Source organism: Rhineura floridana, chromosome 2 (genome assembly GCF_030035675.1).
Source record: "Rhineura floridana isolate rRhiFlo1 chromosome 2, rRhiFlo1.hap2, whole genome shotgun sequence".
Taxonomy (NCBI): Eukaryota; Metazoa; Chordata; class Lepidosauria; order Squamata; family Rhineuridae; genus Rhineura; species Rhineura floridana.
In genome coordinates, this window is record NC_084481.1 from 22,319,317 (window position 1) to 22,341,918 (window position 22,602).

The 22,602-nt window shown below is 41.3% G+C and overlaps 2 protein-coding genes across 7 annotated transcripts in view; one reads left to right on the top strand and one right to left on the bottom strand.

The window, feature by feature from the left end:
• Positions 1 to 8: 8 nt before the first annotated feature.
• On the top strand, positions 9 to 20,985 carry HSPD1 (heat shock protein family D (Hsp60) member 1). 2 transcript variants are annotated; one of them, XM_061608130.1, is made up of 13 exons: positions 9 to 250; positions 1,728 to 1,902; positions 3,164 to 3,416; positions 4,259 to 4,341; positions 4,835 to 4,930; positions 5,616 to 5,709; positions 6,984 to 7,152; positions 8,230 to 8,329; positions 9,629 to 9,874; positions 10,976 to 11,150; positions 11,906 to 12,084; positions 12,170 to 12,348; positions 20,734 to 20,985. In XM_061608130.1, the coding sequence occupies exons 2-12, from the start codon at positions 1,729 to 1,731 to the stop codon at positions 12,311 to 12,313; spliced, it is 1,713 nt and encodes a 570-aa protein (XP_061464114.1). In that variant the 5' UTR covers positions 9 to 250; position 1,728; the 3' UTR covers positions 12,314 to 12,348; positions 20,734 to 20,985. The 2 variants fall into 2 exon arrangements, with proteins under 2 accessions (XP_061464114.1, XP_061464113.1); XM_061608129.1 differs by lacking the exon at positions 20,734 to 20,985 and having other exon boundaries at positions 12,170 to 12,758.
• Positions 12,612 to 22,602, bottom strand: part of COQ10B (coenzyme Q10B) — a 43,576-nt gene continuing 33,585 nt past the window's right edge. For 4 of the 5 annotated variants that reach the window (XM_061608126.1, XM_061608125.1, XM_061608123.1 and 1 more), the window contains one exon: positions 12,612 to 14,367. In XM_061608126.1, coding sequence (XP_061464110.1) covers positions 14,200 to 14,367 — 168 coding nt within the window. In that variant the 3' untranslated portion in view covers positions 12,612 to 14,199. Of the gene's footprint in view, positions 14,368 to 19,768; positions 21,004 to 22,602 lie in introns of those variants that run through there. The other variant, XM_061608124.1, reaches the window with a different exon arrangement.

A 22,602-nucleotide genomic window follows, 5' to 3' on the forward strand; every position in this document is an offset into this window, starting at 1 on the left:
TGGAGTGAGATTTGGCGGAGTTACAGCATAGGGGGCGGGGCCGAAGGTTATGCAGCTGCGCTCGTTCCAGGGCCCCCTTCCGCGCCAACCTCTCACGTGGGCTGTGGAGGAGGGGGCGGGGCAGCGCAGGAGACGTGAGAGTGCTTCGCTGCGCTGCTTCCAGGCTATTCCGTGTGGTCAGAGAAGCCAGCTTAGTCGCCCACCGCTGACTGAGCGCACAGTTTTTCTCGTTCTTTCTCGCCCGCCACAAGTAAGGAGAAGAGTTCTCAATTCCGACGTTAGGAGTCCTTCTTTCACCCTGTGTGGGGAGGTGGGATAACCGGTGTGAAAAGGGGAGGGTAGCCCCTCTGCGCCCTTGGTTGACGTGGAAGCGGGTACCTCAGTCAATCTCCATTACGGTCAGCGACTAGAAAGACGAAGTGGGTGGTTCCCGCAGAGTTGCGTCGTGGCCTCTGTCTGTCTCGAAGGTCTTTGTCTTGGGGCTCTCTATCATCCCGGGAGCGCCATTAATGCAAAGTAATGAGCCCCCTGGCGCCAGCCGTTGAATGCGGCAGGTTTCGCTTCCGAGTATAAGGCCGTGGGATCTGAACTCCGGGGGGGGGGGGCGGATCGGCTACTTTTCGTCATCCAGCAGGAGCCCCGCACGTGCTCCGGGGCAGTTTCGCGGCTTCTCTGCTGAAGCTGCTAGTGGAGGCGGGCTCAGATGTTTTCTTCCTCCACGTTAAAGATAGGGGTTCTGTCTCTCTCCCTCCCCCCTTTAGAAATGGGTGGGGAACAAGCTGGTGGTCTCGGGATTGGTGGGCAAAAGTCAGTCTTCCTTGCAGGACTGCTGTCTGGGCGGCAGGGGGAGACGTGGGTCTGCATGACCTTGTGTTCCGACCTGGTAGTGGGAGAAGCACGTGTGAGGGCCAAAGGGTACTCTTCGCTTATTCATTGAACTTCTATCCAACCTTTTTTCTAAGTTCCTTTCCCTCCCACCTACCCTTTCTCTTGTTCTTGCATGACAGCACCTTGTCTGTCTCTAGATCCTGGTGTTTGCTTATTTTGATAGTTCCCTTAAAGCACCAGCTTAAGTTGGTTTGTTGTGCAACTTGCTTCGAGGTATATGTAATTAGAATTGGCGGGAAGTTAAAGCCATTTGGTGCCCTGTTGAAACCAAAGTTGGTTTAGTGGTATTGATTGTGTGTATGTATTATGAACAAAGCTTTAACGTGCTCTGTTAACTATTAAATCCATCCAGGTACAAAAGAATATTTTCTCTCTCAGTATTAACGTGCATATCAGAAGGGTGGTACCTGATGCGCCCTAGACGATGCTGGACGCCACTTCCCCTCAGCCTCACCTAGCATAGGCAGTGGTCAGGAGTTATGGGACCTATAGTCCGGCAATATCTGGAGGGGCATAAGTGCCTCACCCCGATGTACAGAATTCATTGTTCATACATCTCTGGCTAGCAGCAAATTTTCAGGGCCATTTCAAGAAGTGAGAAATAGGTTAAGTCCTCTAGTTGTCACAGCTGTCAATGGTCATACACAGTTCTGTAATTCCACTGCCAGTTTTAAAAAGTCAAGGTTTATATTTGGATGACTAAAGCCACTTCACATAGTGGTAGCCACGGGCCTCATGGTTACAGGCATGGTATGCTCTAGTACGTACCACATATGCTTAGGATAACAGATGAAGCAATTGGCACCGAGTTGTTCTCCTTATTTTTTTTTAATTCATAGAATGCTGCGTTTACCAACACTGCTGCGTCAGATAAGGCCGGTGTCCAGAGCACTGGCCCCACACCTTACAAGAGCCTATGCAAAAGAGGTTAAATTTGGAGCAGATGCTCGAGCTCTAATGCTGCAGGGGGTGGACCTTCTAGCGGATGCTGTAGCTGTCACCATGGGACCAAAGGTACTGAAATGACTTGGTATTTATATGAAAAGTAGCATTGAAGGGATGAGCAAAATCCAGATAGCTCCTAGATGCTTTGGGCATGATCCAGCCAAAATTAAGCAATTTTTGGGTCTCACTGGGTTTTTTCATTGGGAGAGCTGATCACATGCTTAAATACTTCCCAATGGGATCAGTGGCTTACAAGTGCTTCACATTGACTGGATTGTGCCTGTTGGGTCCTTATTAAAGTAGTTTGCTAGAGCACTCCTTGCATACATGCCTGGCAGTTAGAATTTGTTGCCTGGCAAGCAGATGACTGAAATATGTGGCACATGTTCTTCCATGATTTCCCTCACTTGTTATTCCTTTGGGCTACATGAGGCTTGAAGTTTACATGGAGGAGAATCCAAGCTGCATGTGTAGCTGATTTGAGGGGGGGAGAGAGTGCACGCATGCGGCTCCATGCTGTCTTAAGGGCTGCTGGACCTTCGTACAGGACAAAGGCAGCAAGAAGTATGTGCAGCCTCACATGTTGTTCTTCTATCAGAATTTCTTCTTGGCTCCTCAGTCCAGGGAAGAGCCAGTGAGGAGTCTCCCTGTGCATGTCCTCCTGCATTTGATCACTTGCTTCCCCCCCCCCTTTCAAGGTCCAAAGAAAGCAGCAGTGCTTGGCAAGCAGAGGGAGAAAGGGGTCAGTGACCAGTGCAGGGGTTTGGCAATTACTCCTTCAGTAACTGATAAATTGAATGACTTCTGCCAATCAATACTTGCAAAACCCGGTCCCTCTGGTGCCCTCCGTTGGTAGTGGTTGTAACACAGAATGAACACCCACTTTATGTTTTATATCGTCTGTTCCAACACTTCCATGCAACAATTCCTTAACATCTGCATAATCTGAACCTGCAGTTTCTTGAACTTCAAGTACAGCTCTTCCCCCTCCAACGTTAATGGTTTTTTCCCAAATGTACCATGTATATGGATAAATATATGAATATCACATAGTAAAAGTTTTATAATACAATTTAAGATGCCCACTAAATAGATTGGGGGTTTTTATGTTAAACCTCAAGTTCAGAGTTGTTAAAACCACTATTGTGAGAGTTCAAGATGTGTATTGGGTATTCTGACACTGCTTTCTGCTGACTAAAGTGTTAAGTATTGGTGAAATGATGTCTGAACTTTAGCAGAGGAAAGGAATTTTTTGAAGAAAAGCCAAATTGTACATGGATGGTCAAACCAGTGTTTTACCATCTCTGCCTGTGTCTGCCATGTTTTACAGGGGAGAACGGTAATCATTGAACAAAGCTGGGGAAGCCCTAAGGTGACAAAAGATGGTGTGACAGTAGCCAAGGCAATTGACTTGAAGGACAAATACAAAAACATTGGAGCCAAACTAGTTCAAGACGTTGCCAACAATACCAATGAAGAGGCGGGAGATGGTACTACAACTGCAACAGTACTCGCACGTTCAATTGCCAAGGAAGGATTTGAAAAGATCAGTAAAGGAGCAAATCCAGTAGAGATCAGGAGAGGTAATCATGTAGTTGATGTTGGTTATGTCTGCCATTTCCTCTAGTATCTTCCCTGTTCATTTTGGAATTCATTTTTCTAATTATGTTCAAATGGACAAGGAACTACTTTCATTAAAAGAAAAGTGGGTAGTGGGACATCTCTTTACTTGGTCATATAGTATAGCATGATCCCTGTTAAATACATTGGCCTGTGGTCTGTTAAACTTAATTGTTTTGTATATTTTTTCTGGTGACAACTTTGTACTGTTACATGTTGTTCACCGACTATGTTACCTGAGCCTTCATCAGTCTTTTGTAAAACAGGCCATATACACAAGTGTTGCATTTTGTTGCCTGGGCTGTGTTATAACATAGTTCTATGGAAGCTGTGGCTCTGCCTCCTGGCCTTGCCTTTAAAGCAGAGGCAGAGCCTTGAGGAAGCCACCATAGCATTAGATTGGTGTTTACCTGGTGAAAAGCAGCAATGTTTTAATGAATGTGATTATCCTGTCTTCTGACTTTAATGCTGAGCTGGGGAGGAAACTGGAAACCTGGTAACCACAGGCATATCACACTATTTTCCCAGCTAAACACCTTTTCACATAAAGGGAGAACTTTAACAGCTGCCATTAATGCTGCTGAGTTTTCCGAACAGAGAAGCAGCAGCTGCTCTGTGGCATTTGTTTTATCTTTTTCTGATGTTTAATGAGATAACCGTGTGTACTAGTGGTAAGGGATCATATTGTAAGATAATTGGTAGCCTTTTCATAGCTCTTGGTGCTTCATAAAATTGTCCTTGAATAATGTTTGCTGTTATTTGTGTAGATTGTTTAATTATATGGTTGTATTGTGTGTTCCCTCAGGGGTGATGCTAGCTGTAGATGCTGTAATTAATGAACTGAAGAAGTTGTCCAAACCAGTCACAACTCCAGAAGAAATTGCTCAGGTAATGACACCTGCTTCATAAAACTAATGGTTGCCATCTCCAGCTAGTTTTGTTTAGTGTGGAGAGATGCTGTTCAGATTGCATTTTGCAAGTCCCCTTAAATGGTGCAAACTTTCACTACTTTAACAATATTGAGTGGTATCCAAGTAAATAGATATGCTAGTGTAAGGGTTTCTGCTTGTGCAACAGAACTTCCCTCTCTCGCCATACGTCCCCTAAATCTGTTCTGGGGAATTCCCCCAATCTTCTGGAGCAGATTTGGGGGGCATGTGGGGAGAAGAGAGGCAAGAGAGATTCCATTGCACAAATGGAAATCCTTGTACTAGCAGACCTGTTTAGTTGGATACCCCCCCAATTGTACCAGTGAGAAGATAACTTAGAGACTCTCCTTTAAACTTGCATTGTGATACCTGTATGGCTATGGTTTAGATACCTTAAGTTCTTCAAAAGATGTGATATTTATAGCCAGCTCACTCAGACTTTTTTTTGGCAGGTTGCTACAATATCAGCAAATGGCGATAAGGAAATTGGTAATATAATCTCCGATGCCATGAAAAAAGTTGGACGAAAGGGTGTTATCACAGTTAAGGTAAGGTGTATGTGCAAGTCCCATAAAGTTTCCCAAACTACTTGTGGTACATTTTTGATTGTAAAGGCTGCTATTTGAGCCCAGATAACTAGCTCATAATAAAGACTAATATAAAGGGCTTGGACCTTGTGCAAACAGAAGGGCTCCTTCATTTGTGGAAGGGACTGAGATCCAGCAGAGGCTTCCAGTACTGCTCATGAGAACTTGAGGTTATAGCCAACATTGCTGTTTCATTTGCACAACAGGACTTCCACTTCTTTTCCTTTCCCTGTAGCCCCCTCTCGGTGACCCCCTGGAGCAGATTTTGGGGGAGTGTGGGGAGAAGGGGAAGTTGCATGAGTGGACCTCTGTTTGCACAGCATCAGATGCAACCTTTGGGCTCCAACCCTTACTCTTGCAAATGTTATATTTTCTGGAACAGAAAACTCGGTATTTGAGAGAGGATAATTTGGGTGGGGCATTAAGTCTGCTTATTGTGTGCCAAAATAGGGTCACTAGCTCATTTATTGATGAAAAGGTCTCATCAATGTGTAAATAGACCTTGGCACAGGAAAAAGTGCACCATGGTCATGATGAGCATTTTATTAGTCCAAAAATCCAAAACAACAAATCAAATGGATTGTTCTGGGCAGGGATACGGAAACCAGACAAGTGTAGCTAATTTCCTTGACATTTTTAAAAACAGGATGGAAAAACTTTGAATGATGAGCTAGAAATTATTGAAGGTATGAAGTTTGATAGAGGTTACATCTCCCCCTACTTCATAAATACAGCCAAAGGTAAGTTGAAACATGCGTCTTATGCTGCTTGCTTGCCTTAACTGCTCTCTTCTGGTGGAATGGACTGCATAGAATAAAAAGAAATCACTAGTATTTTTTTAAAAAAATTGCCTGAAAATGAAGGTATCTGTATACACAAGAACCAGTCCTACTAGCGTTTATAGAATTTGATCACCGCTGGCACCATTTTTGCTTTTTGTAGCATACATACATAAATGGAAGATGAACTCCCCATGTTGCCTGCACCAATTACTGGGAACAGGAACTTAATTCTGCTGCCCAGACTTTAATGTATTATTATTGATTTATTAGATTTATATCCTGCCCTTCCTCCTAGTAGGAGACCAGGACGGCAATGTACCAATTTGGTTTCTTAATGGTACCTTTAGGTACACAACACTTACTGCCCTTTTGTGTGCTCGTACTGATGAGGCTGCCACACAAATTACAAGTAATGGAACTTGCTTTTTTTATGCTTACTGGACTAATTAAGTAGAGGAACAACTATGGGAGACCAAAGGGTGACAGACTATTACTGATTTGCTTAAACAGGTGAACAGACTTTAGGGTTGTTTTTGCTTTGTTGTTCACTAGAACCTTGAGAGCTTGGTGCAAAATCATGGCTAAGTGGGGGCAACCTAGTGCTTCTGAGCATGTGCTAAGTCTAGGAATTTGTAAATCACACTCTTTGATGTGCAGGTAACTGGAACAAAGAATTCAAAAATTCACACAAGTTCAGTCCTGGTTTTCCTCCCAAAAGTTTCTCAGTCTTAGCAGCCTAACTTAGAAGTACATAGAGAGAAATTTTTTTGTTGCTGCTACTGAACAGTTGGGAGTTGGAAATCCTTGGTTGCTTTACAGCAAATCACAGATTGGTCAATAGATCCTGATCTACCTTCTGCCCACCCCTCATTTACGCTGTATAATATGTTACTGGTAAAGGTAAACAAGTTACTGATTTTAATGCAGGATTCTTTACCTTTTGATCAAAGTAGTGTTACACAAAAGAGTAATACATAATTCTCGTTAGGTACAACACTTCGCAAGAATTAATAGTCATGTTTTTGCATGTACTTAGGTGATAGTTCAACAATAAAAGTTCAAAGAGTATTTACCAGTGAAAATGTTGTGTACTTGGGCATGTTACAACTTTTTGAAGCTCTTTATAGAAGACTCATGGCTGTGATTGGACTAGAATTTGAGGAGTGTTCATAAATCTATCTCTTGAGAAAATACTTTGTAATACATTTCATTAACATTACTTTCCTACGTAGGACAGAAGTGTGAGTTCCAAGATGCTTATTTGTTAATCAGTGAAAAGAAAATTTCCAGTGTTCAGTCCATAGTACCAGCTCTTGAAATTGCAAATAATCACCGTAAGCCTTTAGTTATTATTGCTGAAGATGTTGATGGAGAGGCCCTCAGTACCCTTGTATTAAACAGGTAGGCTTGAAACAAGTATCTGTTTTGCTGTTTGTACCTAAGGTGGAATCCATTTGGTCCTCCTAGTGCTTTTTCTCCAGAAAGGAGCATCTGGGGGTGCTGGGGATTTCAGAGAGAAGGGGGAATTGGCAAAAATGATCTCCCCTCTTCCTCTGTTAGGAGATGCCTCTCACTGGACCAAATAGATACAACTCTTTTATGGATATTCCCTGGTCCAAGAATGTTTGCACCCTATGGTTTGATCACAAGGGAAATAAGTCTCATTGATTGGAGTAGGCCTTCCGTACAGGAATGCTTAGGACTGCAGACCCAGTAAGCTTAAGCTTTGTTTAGGCTGTGCTAGAGCAAAAGATGCCCAGCAATCATATAGATGAAAGTAACAGCAAAAGATTACATCCATCTGTGAATAGGTATTAATTGATGGTAAATGGTAAAAAGCGATTGGCTATCCAATGAACATGGGAGTTAGTGTTGCAATCATAGATATATTTGTATAGCAGCTCTGATTTTAGTAGGTCGTAATGTGTGTAGGGTTGGTCAGTTGGAATAAAAACCAGTGTTGCAAATAGTTAATTTGTAGAAGTAGTGCTAAGTATTGGCTTGGTGTGGTTAAGTTATGTTGAGCTATTATCAGTTTTGTGCTGACTCTCGTTGCCCTGGGCTCCTACTGGGAGGAAGGGCGGGATATAAATATAAATAAATAAATAGTGTTCTGAAATGAAATTGTGATTTTAGCGGGCTTTATTGTGTGTTGCTGTATATCGATTTGTAAATCTGTTTTGGGAAAACTTTTATTGTTTTAAAACCATCTGAGTTTGTTAAATAAATAAAATGAAATTTGATGTAAGCTTTCAATAAAGCAATCTATGGAGATCAGTTTTAAATTTGAGAATTAAAATTCTGGCTGCAGACAAGGGCACAGTTTATTTTTTGGTTGTTTTGGTGCAGTAGGAGATAAAACAGAAGATTAAAGAAACTGAGTAGTAGGTTGCTTTTGTTAAACTTTGACAAGAATACACTTGTAGCACTTCAGACCAGAAATGTACACAACTACTTTATCTCCCTTTTTTTTTTCAGATTGAAGGTTGGCCTCCAGGTTGTTGCAGTGAAAGCACCAGGTTTTGGTGACAATAGAAAAAATCAGCTTAAAGATATGGCAGTTGCTACTGGTGGTGCTGTAAGTAAATGCTAAAATGTATCTTAAGTATTGGCTAACAGTGTGTTGAGAAATAATTAGCATTGAATGCTCATTACTTACAGATTAATGTAACGCAGAGCCATCGCTAGTTATATGTAATTCATAGCATTGTGGGATGATAATCCAGATTGCTTTAGGAACATGGGAAGCTTCATTATACCAGGTCAGACCATTAGTCCATCTAGCTTAGAAATCTTCCTCCTTTTCAGACCCACAATCCACCTCGAGCCCAAACATTTGCTGATACCATGAATTTGTGGACCCACTACTTAACTTTTTTGTATACCGTGTCTGTATTGTGCTATTGCTGCTGCAAACTCCCCTCCGCACCTTTGTTCAGGCTGTGACCTGGTAGTGCATTGGTGGGGGACCTGCATCATCCTTGACTGTCAACTGGGATTGATGGAAGGTGTTATCCAACAGTACCTGAAGGGTCATATGTTCCCCACCGTGACAGTAGAGGGGCCTGACCCACCTGTTGAAGACGATTGATCTAGCTGAACATAGTCTACAAATGTCTGGCCACAGCATTCTAGAGTTTCAGGCAGGAGTCTTTCCCATTCTTACCTAGAGATGCCAGGGTCAAACCTGGCATCTTTTCATAGAAAGCATGTGCTCTACCACTAAGTTTGCAGACCTTTGCTGATTTAAAGGAAGATGGGCCTGCAGATTTCTGTCTGGCCTTCACGGGCCTTGAATCCATAGACTTGGCATTAACAGTGCCATGCTCCAACCAGCAGAGCCAGACATAAGCCATGCTATACAAGTGCCATGTCTGTAAATCTTTGCATACATCATTGACCATCCAGTGCTCCACATTTCCCTGTTTTCCTGTGCTTGGGCTCTTCAGTCAATATATTTAGAAACTAGGGAATGTTACCAATGTAAGCTGTGTACATTCAGAAAGCATTTCAGAATTTGTCATACAGAGACAAGATGGTTGAATATGTTAATAGAGCCAGGGTGTTGTAGTGGTAAAGAATCTTGAATTGAGGTCCAGGGTACAAATCCCCATGAAGCGTGCTGGATGACCTTGGACCACTCACCATCTCTCAGTCTAACCTACCTCACTAGGTTGTTGTGAAGATAAAATAGGAGGAGAGCCATGTATGCCATCTTGAGAGCTTACTTTCTCTAGTAAGTGTATTTAGGATTGCAGCCACAGTGTCTGTTTGAAACCATTGGAGCATTTATTTTTCTAGCACCAACAAATTTTTTAAATCTCAGCTAATTGGTTTTTTAAACAAGACTTCAAGTATTCAATATTTTCTATATCAGGTGTTTGGGGAAGAAGGCTTGACCTTAAACCTAGAAGATATTCAGCCTCATGACTTCGGTAAAGTAGGAGAAGTCATTGTGACAAAAGATGATTGCTTGCTACTTAAAGGAAAAGGTGATAAAACTCAAATTGAAAAACGCATTCAGGAAATAGTTGAACAATTGGAAGTTACAACAAGTGAATATGAGAAGGAGAAGCTGAATGAACGCCTGGCAAAACTTTCTGATGGAGTAGCAGTACTGAAGGTGAATATACATCCTATTGTGTCTTTCTATTTAGGCCATACACGTTTCCCTGCTTGATTTGAGGGAAGTGAACATGACTTAGTTTCTTTCTGATGGCCTATAAAGTTTGGTGAGAACTGTGGGAACCTTAAATATCCTTTTTGCCCCTGCTGTAATTCTTTGGCAATTTCACTGTGAGGAAAATCATTAGAATTGATGTTAAAGTAAGAAACCAATATTTATGATAAACTGTTGGGGGGAAATTGTGTTGTCTCAAACTCTGAAGGACAGTGTGCCCAGAAAAAGTAGAGCTAAACAATGACCCTAACAGACTTTAAAGAATAGTTGTTAAAACTTAGATCAATAATGTGATTGGTTAAAGTGGCTGAAAGCATTAGAATAACTTGTAAGCATTTAAAAGCTGTGTTTTCTCTGAAAGCAACATTTGAAGTAGTGTGCAATACAAAGACTTACCATTTAGCCCTTTCTTCTCCTCTCACAAAATGGATTGTATAACTGAGAACAAAATTCTCAGTACTTCAAACACCTAAGTGTAAAATGAAATAACTTCAGTAATAAAGTGCTACAAAATATTTATACTGCCTGAGATCCAAAGGCAATGTCAGAGGGCTTTTGGGCCTTGTTTTCTAGAACAGCACCATCCCCATCCCACATAGGAAGTCACTGTGTGAAATTGAGGGAACTTTAAACAGCAGCTTGCGATAAGGTATGGGTCTTGGTTGGCCAAAGATGTAAAAAAAAAAAATCCTCTGGGCATGCCTGTCAGATCCTGACCACTGTTCTGTGACACAGATTTCAGTCTTCTGCTTGAAAGTAGACCACTGCATAGCAATTGCTTCTTTTTCCAGAGGTTCAAGGAGCCTCTATAAGGCTATAGAACAGGGATGGGAAGTCTGTGTGGCTCTCCAGATGATGTTGATGATGGTATTCTGACTCTCATCAGCCCCAGCCAGCATGGCCCAGCGGTCAAGAATGACTAGTTTTGTAGTCCAATATCATCTGGAGGGCCATAGGTTACCTACCTATCCCCATTATGGAGCTCTGTAAAATAACTTTCAGATAAGAACTTGACCCCACAGTCTAAATAAGAATTTTCCTTAGGTTGGAGGAACAAGTGATGTTGAGGTGAATGAGAAGAAAGATAGAGTCACTGATGCCCTCAATGCCACCCGTGCTGCTGTAGAGGAAGGCATTGTTCTCGGAGGTGGCTGTGCATTGCTTCGGTGCATTCCAGCACTAGATGCTTTGACTGCAGTCAATGAAGATCAGAAAACTGGTATGTGAACTATAATACTTGTTTTATAGAATGAACATAACAGTTAAGGGCTTGGGTACCAAGGTAAGGTAAGCTAATTAAAGGAAGTTCATGGAAGAAAAGTTTCCCAGCTACTGCTACCTTCCCAGGAGGCCCCTGCATACAAATCCCACACTTCTTAGCTGGGATGAGGAACCTGTGGCTCTCCAGATGTTGCTGGACTCCAAACCCCCATTGGCTGTAGCTGGTGGAAATTGTAAGTCCAACAACATCTAGATGACCCTAAGTTCACCATCCCTAATTTAGAGCAAGGAGAGGGGACCTCGGGCCCAGAGGCTGAATGTATCTGGCCCTTTGACTGGAAAGTGTCCTTCACATCCAGTGACATGTCTTGCTTGCCTGGATGGATAGAGAGGCATGTCTAGAAGTTAGCTTATTGTTCAAGGGTAAAATTTACATTCATTTCTCTGCCAGCTTTTGCCTCCAGCCTTGGCCACCACTGGCATGTGGCCATCAAGTTGCCCAGATGGGAATGTGACCCTTGGGCTGAAAAACGTTCCCTACCTCCAATTTAGAGGTTTTAAGATTTTGAAAGGGATGTTCACTGTCTTACAAGTAGGCATGCTTGTCCTTGGGAGGGAGCCTAGCAATCTTCTAACTTTTTAGTCAGCAATGGGATTTCAGATGTGCCCTTTATGTCACCGAGATGAGTTTCTGCTAATATCAAATCATGTATAAATTTAGTGTATAAATATACAATTTATTTTATCTTTCAGGCATAGATATTGTCAAGAGAACACTGAAAATTCCAGCAATGACTATTGCTAAAAATGCAGGTGTTGAAGGATCTCTGATAGTTGAAAAAATCATGCAGAGTCCACCTGATATTGGCTATGATGCCATGCTTGGTGACTTTGTAAATATGGTAGAGAAAGGCATCATTGATCCAACAAAGGTAAATTATTTCCCAACAGTCCTATGTTACCACTATAGATAAAAGCAGTATAGTATTTCATTTAAATATTCTTAACTTTTTTTAGGTTGTAAGAACAGCCTTGATGGACGCAGCAGGTGTTGCTTCCCTTCTGTCTACAGCTGAAGCAGTAGTAACTGAAATTCCCAAAGAGGAGAAGGAAGCTGCCATGGGTGGAATGGGCGGTGGAATGGGAGGTGGCATGTTCTAATGCTCTGCTACATGGATGTGCATCATGGAACTACAGTGAGTGACTTGAGTTTTAAGTAAACATCAGGTCAGAGCGAGATAGGATGGATAGTGACTGCAGAAGAGCCAGTGTTTGAAGAATCACTGTAACATTAGTTACTGGATTTCAATTGAGATACATATAATCGTTTACAGTCATTGTCCATGCCTACAGATAATTTATTTTGTACTTTATGAATAAAGACATTTGTACATTCCTGATACTGGGTGCAAGTACCAGTGCTGTGCTCTAAACTTTAAATCAGTTGACGCACTTGCAATTCTCTTAAATCAGACTTTTATTGGTGCTTGCTATCACTAGGAAATGCAGAAGCCATGGTGTGCAAGTCTAAATAAAAATTGTGTACAAAGTAGACAAATATACAATTATGTGACAACTTTATGTAATAAAAGATTGCTCAAAAATATTAACTGTATTAACTTATTCACAAAACATGATCCTGTTTTTGCATCAGGTACACGAGTCAGTTGGCTAGGAAACACTTCTTGGATAAGTGACAATCTTAAACATCTAACAAGAGGCAGTTCTTTGTAATCAAGTACATGAATTCTGGCTTTGCTTGAGTGAGTTGTAGAAATGTAAACTAACAAATGTGTTGCCTTAAAAGTAGTAGGTATGCTTATGACTGCTCTGTAAAGTGTTTTGCTGTATGTGCTTCACTGTTTATAAAACTTACATAAAGCTCTGATCTTCCCATAAGCAATCACAAAACAGCACTTGGGTCCTTCTAATACAGCAATATGGAGCCAGTAGTCCACCAGATTGTGGGAGTCCGAGTTAGGGATGATGGGAACTGTAGTCTAGCAACAGCTGGAGGGCCAGGTTCCTTTCTCCTGTCCTAGTTTAAGATTAAACTTTCATAACCCTTGTTACAGCTACATTCTTGCCTTTATTACTGAGACTTGTGTAACCCCAGAGCAACTAGCATAATTCAAGATAAAAATGTCAGTGTGTCTTCATGGTGGTGCCTAGTGTTAGACTCTTCCTAGGTTGTATAATTTTGGAACAGTTTAGAAATTTGAAGAAGATGCAATGAACTGCAAGGACACTTACGCAGCTTGGGAGAAATGACGCAAGTACTAGCTACAGAGAGACTATGCCATCTTTAAGGATTGTCCACAATCTCACTCTAGACAAAGACAATGCGTTTATAGACCTAGCGAGGTTGTACCATGAAACTGAAGTACAGCACTATATAAAACTAAGTTTCTCAATTTAAAGATCCTGTAGTCTTTAAAAATATGGTAAATTTATGGCAAACAATGTTACAGTCTATAAAATGTTTGAAGTTTGAATTCATGATTATGTGCACGAAAATCCCAACAGATTTAGCTAACTGTTGGAATGTTGCAACAGCACACGGCAACGCCATACAAAGTTTACTGATTAAAAGAGCTCTTTATATAAGATTCATTTAGCGTACACACTAAAAGTTGTATATACATTCTGAGAAACTTTGTTCTCAGAACTATGCTAATTTAAAGCTTGTCTTGAATAGCAAAAATAAATACGCATTTTAAAAGATGAATAACTTAAAACTTGATTCCAATAGTAAATATTAAAAACACTGCAAAAAATAAGGCAGTAGAACTATAGTGCTGAGTTTCATAAAAACTGGCAAGTTGAGGAAGACAATTTGGTGTAGTTCGTAGCTGCCACTCTTATCAGCATCTTAGAATTGCACTTGATTGAAGCTTTATAGTATATACATCTGCATCTTACAGGCATGTGTTGTACAGTAGTAGTATACATAACTTTCAAATCCCCATGTAACTGGAAACCCACATGAGAGAACACTTCATGTATAAGCACAAAGTCCCAAGTAGTTTCAGAAGACTACTTCCCCCTTATGTGTGATGAACTTCGTGGAGCATTAGCTCTCGAGGTATGCTGGTTTCTGCACCATACAACTTGGATGCTCTTCTTTCAAACGCTGCTACCATCTGCTTAACAACTTCATCGAAAAACAGTGTGGCAAGTTGAGAATGTAAAAGGGAACGAAACTCAAAAGAAACCTGTTCAGAGAAAATAAGGTGTGTCAGTTACTCTAGGCAATTTTTTTTGTACACACTTCAACAAGGACGCAGAGAACTGTGGATATACCCAAGCAATGATGCACCCAAACAAGGTCCCTTTAGCCATTTTCCTCTTAGTTGCACCTTCATGTTGTATTACAGGCTCCACCAACATTGCAGCTGAGGAAACCTAAGTGTACAGAAAAGGTTTTGGCTGCAGTTCTTTGCATATTCCCCATCACTTACACTTACAAGTAACCTTTTCTGTGCATACTGCATTTAAGAAATGAAAACAAAATAAATTGCAATTTGGAATGTCGTTACAGCCATACCTCCACAATATTACATCCGTTTCTATAGCCAGCCAACAAGCCTTGTTAGGCAGAACAGCCACATTTCTAGATGGGGCAATTTGAAGTGGGGGCATGAGTAGTATCAGCTAATCCCCACCCCACTCACTGGTGGAGAGGACATGAAGGCAAGAGAAAGGGACTATCGTCCTCCATGCTGAATAGTGTTAATCTGTTGAATTGTCACCCAGTTTTGAGGTATCTCCAGGAATACCAGAATCAAGAGCTTGACTTTGCCTATAGCTACAGTCCTCTTGCACCTGTGGTCTATCCCTGTGTTCTGATTCTTCATGAATTGACCTACTTGGGTAATAACGGGGAGCTCCTTAGCTTGGCTTTGACGCTGCATTAGGTATCAGTTTTATCCACCACCACCCAAAAAAAATTTGTCCATACAGGTTTAGGGAAGGGTGGAGAAAAAATACTTTAGGGTGCATTCGTTGACTCCGCGAGAGTCCCTCCCTTCTAGCCTTATTCATGGCCTTTAGTTTTGCTTCCTCTTGGGACAATCAAGAGGAGTCTTTTTAACTGGCTGCTATATAAAGGACTAAGCAATTGGAAACTAGTTATGGACAGCAACTGGATTTTTAAAAAAGTTTTTTTTTCTGCCCAGAAACCCTAAAAAGGCCCCATGTTGTGCTGCACACATTAGGGAATATAACAAATTCGGTCTGAGTTACACCCTAGGTGGCCAGCCAGCCAACTAGCTAACTGTAGTGTTACACAGCAATATTTCTTATCCTCTACGGCTGTTTTCAGCCTTTGCCATCAAGTAGTAAAAAAAAGAAATAGCAAGAATGATTGTGAGTGCTTTAGAAGAGCAGATACTAATTTTGGGTAGCCATTTTTTCAGATCACTACCTCTTTATTTCACCATTTAGCTCTACTCATTTTAATAACTGCAGAATAAACAAACACTCCAGGCAAACAAACATGCTTCTTTATTGCTGCCTGGGTAGAGAACACAACTAAAACTGAAAAGCAGAGCAAAAGAAAGTCCAATGGGTGGAGTTTAACTCTAGACCGTAATACAAAGTTCTAATATTTAACTCTTCAAGGGTCATGTTACTATACAGGCTGCTTTTTTCAGAATCACTTTAAGCAATTATAGGGTGATTGTGATCATGAAAAATCCACCCTTAGTCAGGGAAAGTCTTGTGTAAGCAAACCTTTGGGGTTCTTCCAGATGAGGCTTTTATTGTGCTCTCTCACCCTGCCTTGTTCACTGAATTTTTCAGAGTCCTATTCTTATATTGCTTCTGTTCTTAAAACAAGTTGTTATTCTTTAAATGGAGGTTGTCATTGACATGTAACAAATTACAAAGAAGTCAGTTTCCAAAACACATGGGGGGGGGAGTAACACACAGCTCTGAAGGGGCAGTGCCCCCATTCCCCCAGCTACAGGGCTGATTCCATACTATCTCCCTGATTTTCCATTCACCTCTAAAAGTCAGTCTTCTATGACCACTTAGCAGGCTCAAACCTCATTAAGTTGTCTTTTGGTTTCCCCTTATGCCTCTTTGTACTTAGCAGGGCTGTAGAGTCGAGTCGTGGAGTCGGAAGCAATTTTGGGTGGAGTCGGAGTCGGTAGAAATGTACTGACTCCGACTCCAAAATAAAATCAGTATTTTAATATTAATTTATTAATATCAATACATTAATATACATTTGCCATTTATGAAGGAGTCGGGAGTCGGACAGTAGAAAAATAGAGGAGTCGGAGTCAGTTTGATACACCAACTCCACAGCCCTGGTACTTAGGCAAATCTTGAGTTCCCCCCAAGATTTCTGATACTTCCCTTTTTTGTGTGAATGGTGTAGCTACATAAGCAACAACACTCACAGCAATATAGGGATTAATATAGGTTGAAGTTTTAAGATCAGATACCTGAAAGGGGGGGAAAAAGCACACTTTCCACTGATACAGGAACCCTAAAACTCACATTCACATTTTAGAGACAGAACTCTAAAATGCAAGACGTACACAGTCGCTCTAAGTTCTTTAGAGAAAGACAACGGTATACCTCTCACAATTCTGTGCAAAGACAATAGATGTAGGATGTCAGAGATCTAGACTACAAGCCTTTCTAGTCATGCAATAGACCTACACACAGCTCCATGCACAGGGATCAATCCATAAAATTGTTACTGTTTGATGGCTAATAATAATGTAGATCAGATCTCTGGGAAGAAGCTCCTATTACAAAAAGACACCCAGATGTAAACATCTGGTAAAGTAAGCAGGATTGATCCCACTCCATAGCAGCTCTTCTTTACAGACACTACCAGAACACACACACAGAAGCAACTTTAGTGAAGCTGTAGGAATGCATGCAAACCCTCCTCATTGCTAGTACCAACATTCCCAACACTTCCAAGATCTCTCAGGAAAGCCAGGAGCAAGGAAACTTGTAGCTGCACTGATACATTAGGTTTAATACTTCTTACGCCACATGGCAAACCTCTTATTAATCTATTAAAAGTGCAGGGGACCTAGCTTCCTTTGCATCTGATCACCCAAATATATGCTCTTCATGCCAGACTATGGTTGCAATGGACAAAAAAACTGCTTGGGAATTCCATTGACAAAGGGGTTTGCTCTGGTAAAATCATTCAAGAGGTTTGTGGCTAAATCTGCAATTCTCTGCAGTCTTGCTGACATGTGAAGACAGAACTAGACTTATCACAGCGAACACAAGTTTGTGTGCTGAGATAATTAGAAGGAGAGGGTGAAGAGCACTGATAAAGTTACTTAAAACACCTTCACATGAATACTGACTCTCCCCTGCAGTTACTTGTAGCCTAGCATCCAGTTGCTGGCTCAGAAAAACACATCTGGGCGGAATATCAGCAGGCAGGATAAGAGTTGAGGACTCCCCTTCTGCCCACTTCTCCTGCAGCCACCCTCATGCCCTGCATTAGTGTTATAAACAGACAAGGGAAGGACAGGGTTGCCAGTTCAACATCCACTTTCATCGTAAATTTCTCCAAATGAAGAGCAATTCATGCAACTGCAAACTGAACAGAACATAAAACACAGAGTCCCCTAAGTGTACTAGGAAGGCTCAACTATGCTGCAGAAAATATGAAGGTTAAGGGAGTGCTGTAAAATAGCCTAGAACTTCACCTCCTTTCTTAGCAAGGTTTGATGATAGTTTGTAAAAATAAGGTAAACAATACTTGAGTAGTAGATACTTGAACTGTGTGTCAAAGGGGCAGTTGCTCTCCTTTTAATTATTTATTAAATTTATATCCTGCCCCTCCTCCAAGAAGGAGCCCAGGGCAGCAGACAAAAACACTAAAAACACTCTAAAACATAATAAAAACAGACATTAAATTATATTAAAATAAAACATCTTTAAAAACATCTTTTTTAAAAAAAAAGCTTTAAAAATATCTTAAGAATTCCAACACAGATGCAGACTGGGATAAGCTCTCTACTTAAAAGGCTTCTTGAAAGCCTGTTGTGTGAAAAGACTGTGGGCTTACTTCAGTTTTGGTACTGAAAACAAATCCCTATGCTTAGGTGGTCAGAGGCACCCTATTCTTTAGATCTAATGACGTCTTTTGCATCTGGCTCTGGTTGGTAGATCTTGGAGTTCTAGTGAAAAAAGTAGACCTGAGAAGCCTGAAGTCCACCAGCCTGCCCACCTGTATCCTACTTCAGTGGTAGACAGGGGTGTAGTTGTCCAGGGTCACAGACCCCTTACTTATTTAAGAGCAGGGTCCCAACAGGTTCCCTATGTACAAGCCAATCAGCATGAAAGGGGAGCATGTTAGCCACTGAGAAGAGTTTTCTCACTTGGCTAACATGCTTCCTTGTCCTTTCATGCTGACTGCAGCCAATCAGAGCTAAAGGAGGTGAGTCAATCACTGACTCCTCTCCCCTCCCCTTTCATCCTGATTGGCTCCTAGGGTAAGTGAGAAGTGAGTTTCATCACAAAGTACTTCTCAAATCCTAGTCCTGCATTTAGCTTCATTTCAGAGTTCTTAAAATCAAAAGGTTTCTGGCAACTTTTTGCCCCCAGAGAGAGGGATTTGGGAAGATGTGAAGCCTATGCACACAGCAATTTTATTCTAGTTCTATAATTCTGTAATGCAGAAGAGACAGAGAATCTTGGGGGCATGGCCATCAGGGAGCTTGGTGTGACTATCATGAAGGGACCCCTGCACTTCTGAATTTGCCAGTACACTACTGGGTAGATCATAGGCTTTGAAGTCTATAGCATAGCGGAAGAGCACATTATGCTATTCATGTGGCTCCTGCTGGAAGGGCAGGATATAAATCAAATACATACATAAATAAATAAAAATATTCATTAAAAGGTTGCAGGTTCAATTTCTGGGATCACTAAATAGCACTGGAAACCTTGGTCAGCTGCTATCATATCAGACAGTCTTGTATTCCTTTGTTCCAGAAGGAGACAATCTTGTACTTGATGTCCTCCAAATAACTTTGCACCTCCACTATATATACGATACAAGTGCCTTTGTAGCCCTTCTCCCCCACTCAAAACAGGCAACTGCCATGGGTTTTGTGGAAATGCTAACCCTAATGTTTAATGGGCTTTTCTTTCTTTCAAAAAAACAAAGACTACAGGTTACAAACAGAACAAGTTAAGCTTTTGAAATGTACCAGGATTAGATTAAATAGACAGATGATAAATAGATCATATTAATTATTTTTAAACGTGGGGTATTATAACTTTTTGTCAAAGTGAATTTGGGAGCTTTTAGACTTAAAATGTATAAGAGTTTCAGAACAGGCCCTAAAAAAAATGAACTTACAGTAGCTTTGGTTTTCACTAGTCAGAACGTGCCTGGCATTTCCTAACCCAAAGTAGTTAAAAGGAAATTAAACAATTTCTCAAGTTACAGAAGACACTTCATCTCATCAAGAAAGTTGCACCCTTGTTTAAAAGGATAAAAAAAGGGATCTAGGAAGTTAATGGCAGCAGGTTTTAGCAGAACTCCTGAATAGGCTATACTGTTCATTTCAGAGTACGCTGGCCCATTGATAAGTTTATAAAACCAAGAGGAAATGCATGAAAAATATTTAGACTTATTTATTATGAAGCTCCTAATATAAGTTTTACTGGGGTTCCACTATATTTGAATAAATAAATTTATCAACAGACAACAATTTGGCCAGTTCTGACAATTTCACTACGTTCAAGGAGACAACATTCGAGGTTTAGGAAAAGCCTGCAGTTTCAGTGAATGATATCCTGCAGTGGTACTCCACTCACACAACAGACATGTGCAAAAATATTCACCTTTCTTTCCTTCTGAGGGCCCCCTGCACGCCCTCCAAATCTGCTATGGAGGGTTGGGTGAGATTGGGTGGGGCTGCATAAGCAAGGGGAGGAAGTGGAATTACATAATTCCTACTAATGTGATGTTGGATTTTGCCCACTGTAAGAATCCTAAGGCTTCCTCTGAATGCAAAGAAAACTTTTACAACTGTGAATCACAGAAAAAGGTCCCAATGGTTTTTGGAGGGGGGGGGCAAGAATTCAAACAATTGCCTGGTTATGTCACATTAAACCGTCATTAAAAATAAGCTACAGTTTAATGTGAATGAGCAGTGTATTAGTGCACGCTACACTAAACACTTCCTGAGTCACTACTTCCCCATTCGTTCTGCTGCTATGCTGGGGAAGAAACAAAACAGATGCTGGCTTTGCATTACCTCTGAACTAGCATTCATGTTCCTCCTCCTCAAACAAACCATGATCAGGAAGCTATGAACAGACCTTACCTTCCCAATCATGGTTTGTTAAGAGGGGAAAGAAGTCATGAGTGTCAGTTCACACATAACATGAAGTGAACTGACTTACCCAGGGTGGCAGGCATGGGAAAGGAGCAGTTCAGGAACTTTTTAGTTCCTTTAGTACTTGTTCAGAAATGTCCATATGTATCTGATGCCCACTCATTACTTTCTCATCAACAAGAACAATCTTCTATCCTTCATCAGTGCTATCTGTAACACATCCTATCTTGCTCTTTTCCCTAGAATGAACAGCTATATGGCCAGGATTGGTTCCATACATCCAAGTGGGGGTTCAGAGTTATATCTGTCAAGCAGCAGTCCATCCTTTTCCACACACGACGTATCACTTTTGAAACTAAGGAGACTTTCAGAAATATATTGAAAGAAGGCATGAAGATCTGCTGTTCAAAGGAAAAAAAACCTACAAGACATGTCCAAGTTCTTGATGTGCCTGAAGCAGCACTTTGAATGTTGTAACAAATTAGTAATAACAAATGAGAATCCATTTTTCTTCTGAAAAGAAAATAAATGGAAAAATAAACTGAGTTTGAATTACAAACTAGAAACATCATTGAAATTATGTAAACCAGCCTTTTCCAACCTTTGGGTCCCCAGGTGTAGCTGGACTACAATTCCCATCATTCCTGACCATTGGCCATGCTGGCTGGGGTTGATGGGAGTTGTAGTCCAACAACATCTGGGGACCCAAAGGTTGGGAAAGGCTGATGTAAACTGCTTAGTGAAGAAAAATTAAGACTTTTCCAGTTCTCCCATATCTATGCAAAGCTATTTGGAAATCATCATTCTTTCATACTTTTAAGATAAGCACATTAAAAGTGAAGATATTTCATATGCTTCCCCAGTACAAAGAAACATTAAATGGTACCTTTAAAGTATATAAGAATGTATGTTTATATCAAGGCTACACACACACACACACTAAAAAGAAATGTTTAGAATACAGTTTTTTTAAACACAAGTTAGGAGCAACACAAGTTATTTGCACATTGTGTTAAACTGTACTTTATTTATTTATTATATTTCTATACCGACCGATAGCCGAAGCTCTCTGGGCAGTTCACCGGTAAGCCTTGGCCTTGTGTTCCCCTCCTCCTATGGAATTTGGAATCTTTCACTTCTACTTCTGATTAACCACAGATTGCAACATGAGGGGGTGGCCTAAGGGGGCTCAGCCCCAGGGTTTTTTTTCTACTGGGCCTATTTAAAAATAGGCATATTTAATATACTGGGCATAGTTTAAAAAGGTGTTTTTTTACCTTGTTTACAGGGCAGCTAGGCATGCTTCAAAGTACAGTAGTAACAGTGGTGCAACTAGGGCTGGACTCCACCCCCCCCCAAAGTGGAACCATCAATACAGCAGAAGATGGTGGCAGTGGCAAACAGGGCCAATGTCAGCACCTGGGCCAACACAGGCATAATGGGACTGACATTGGCACCCACACCATCCTCTTTCTTCTCATGTCTGTTGCCAGGCATGACTGGGCCTGCCCACCCCACCTACCTGTGGCATCAATGCATCTGGACCCACGTGCTGTGCGCACATGCCCACCATCACCCAAGACAGCAGCAGAGGTGTCAACCCCTCAGGAATGCCCCTACCGCCATCTTGGGTGATGATAGACCTATGCACACAGCACACGTGATATTCATGCTGACTTGCTAATGTGATAGGTAGGTGGGGAAGGCAGGTTTATGTAAGCTCTGTGCCACCTGTATCGGGGTGGGGGTCCATGGGATCTCATGTTTTGTGATCCACAACAGCATTGGGTCACTGAGTCCTGCAACCCAATGCTACCATGGATCGCCAACCAGGAGCTTCACCATTGCACTAAGGAGAGGCCCTCAGGGGCCCTCGGCCAAAGCCCAACCTGGCCACCCACTGGTCCTAACCCCGTTCCTTTTAATTTTTTTCAAGCATTTTATAATCAGGAGGCAGCTGACTAGGCATGTACATTTTATTATCTTTCCATTAAACTATATAATCCTTGTGTGTACCAAAATTATGCTTATTTCCAAGTAAATTCGTTTAGCATCAGGACAGCAGAAATGAAGCTCATTTTATTCCTGCAGTCATGATGGTCCTATGATTTA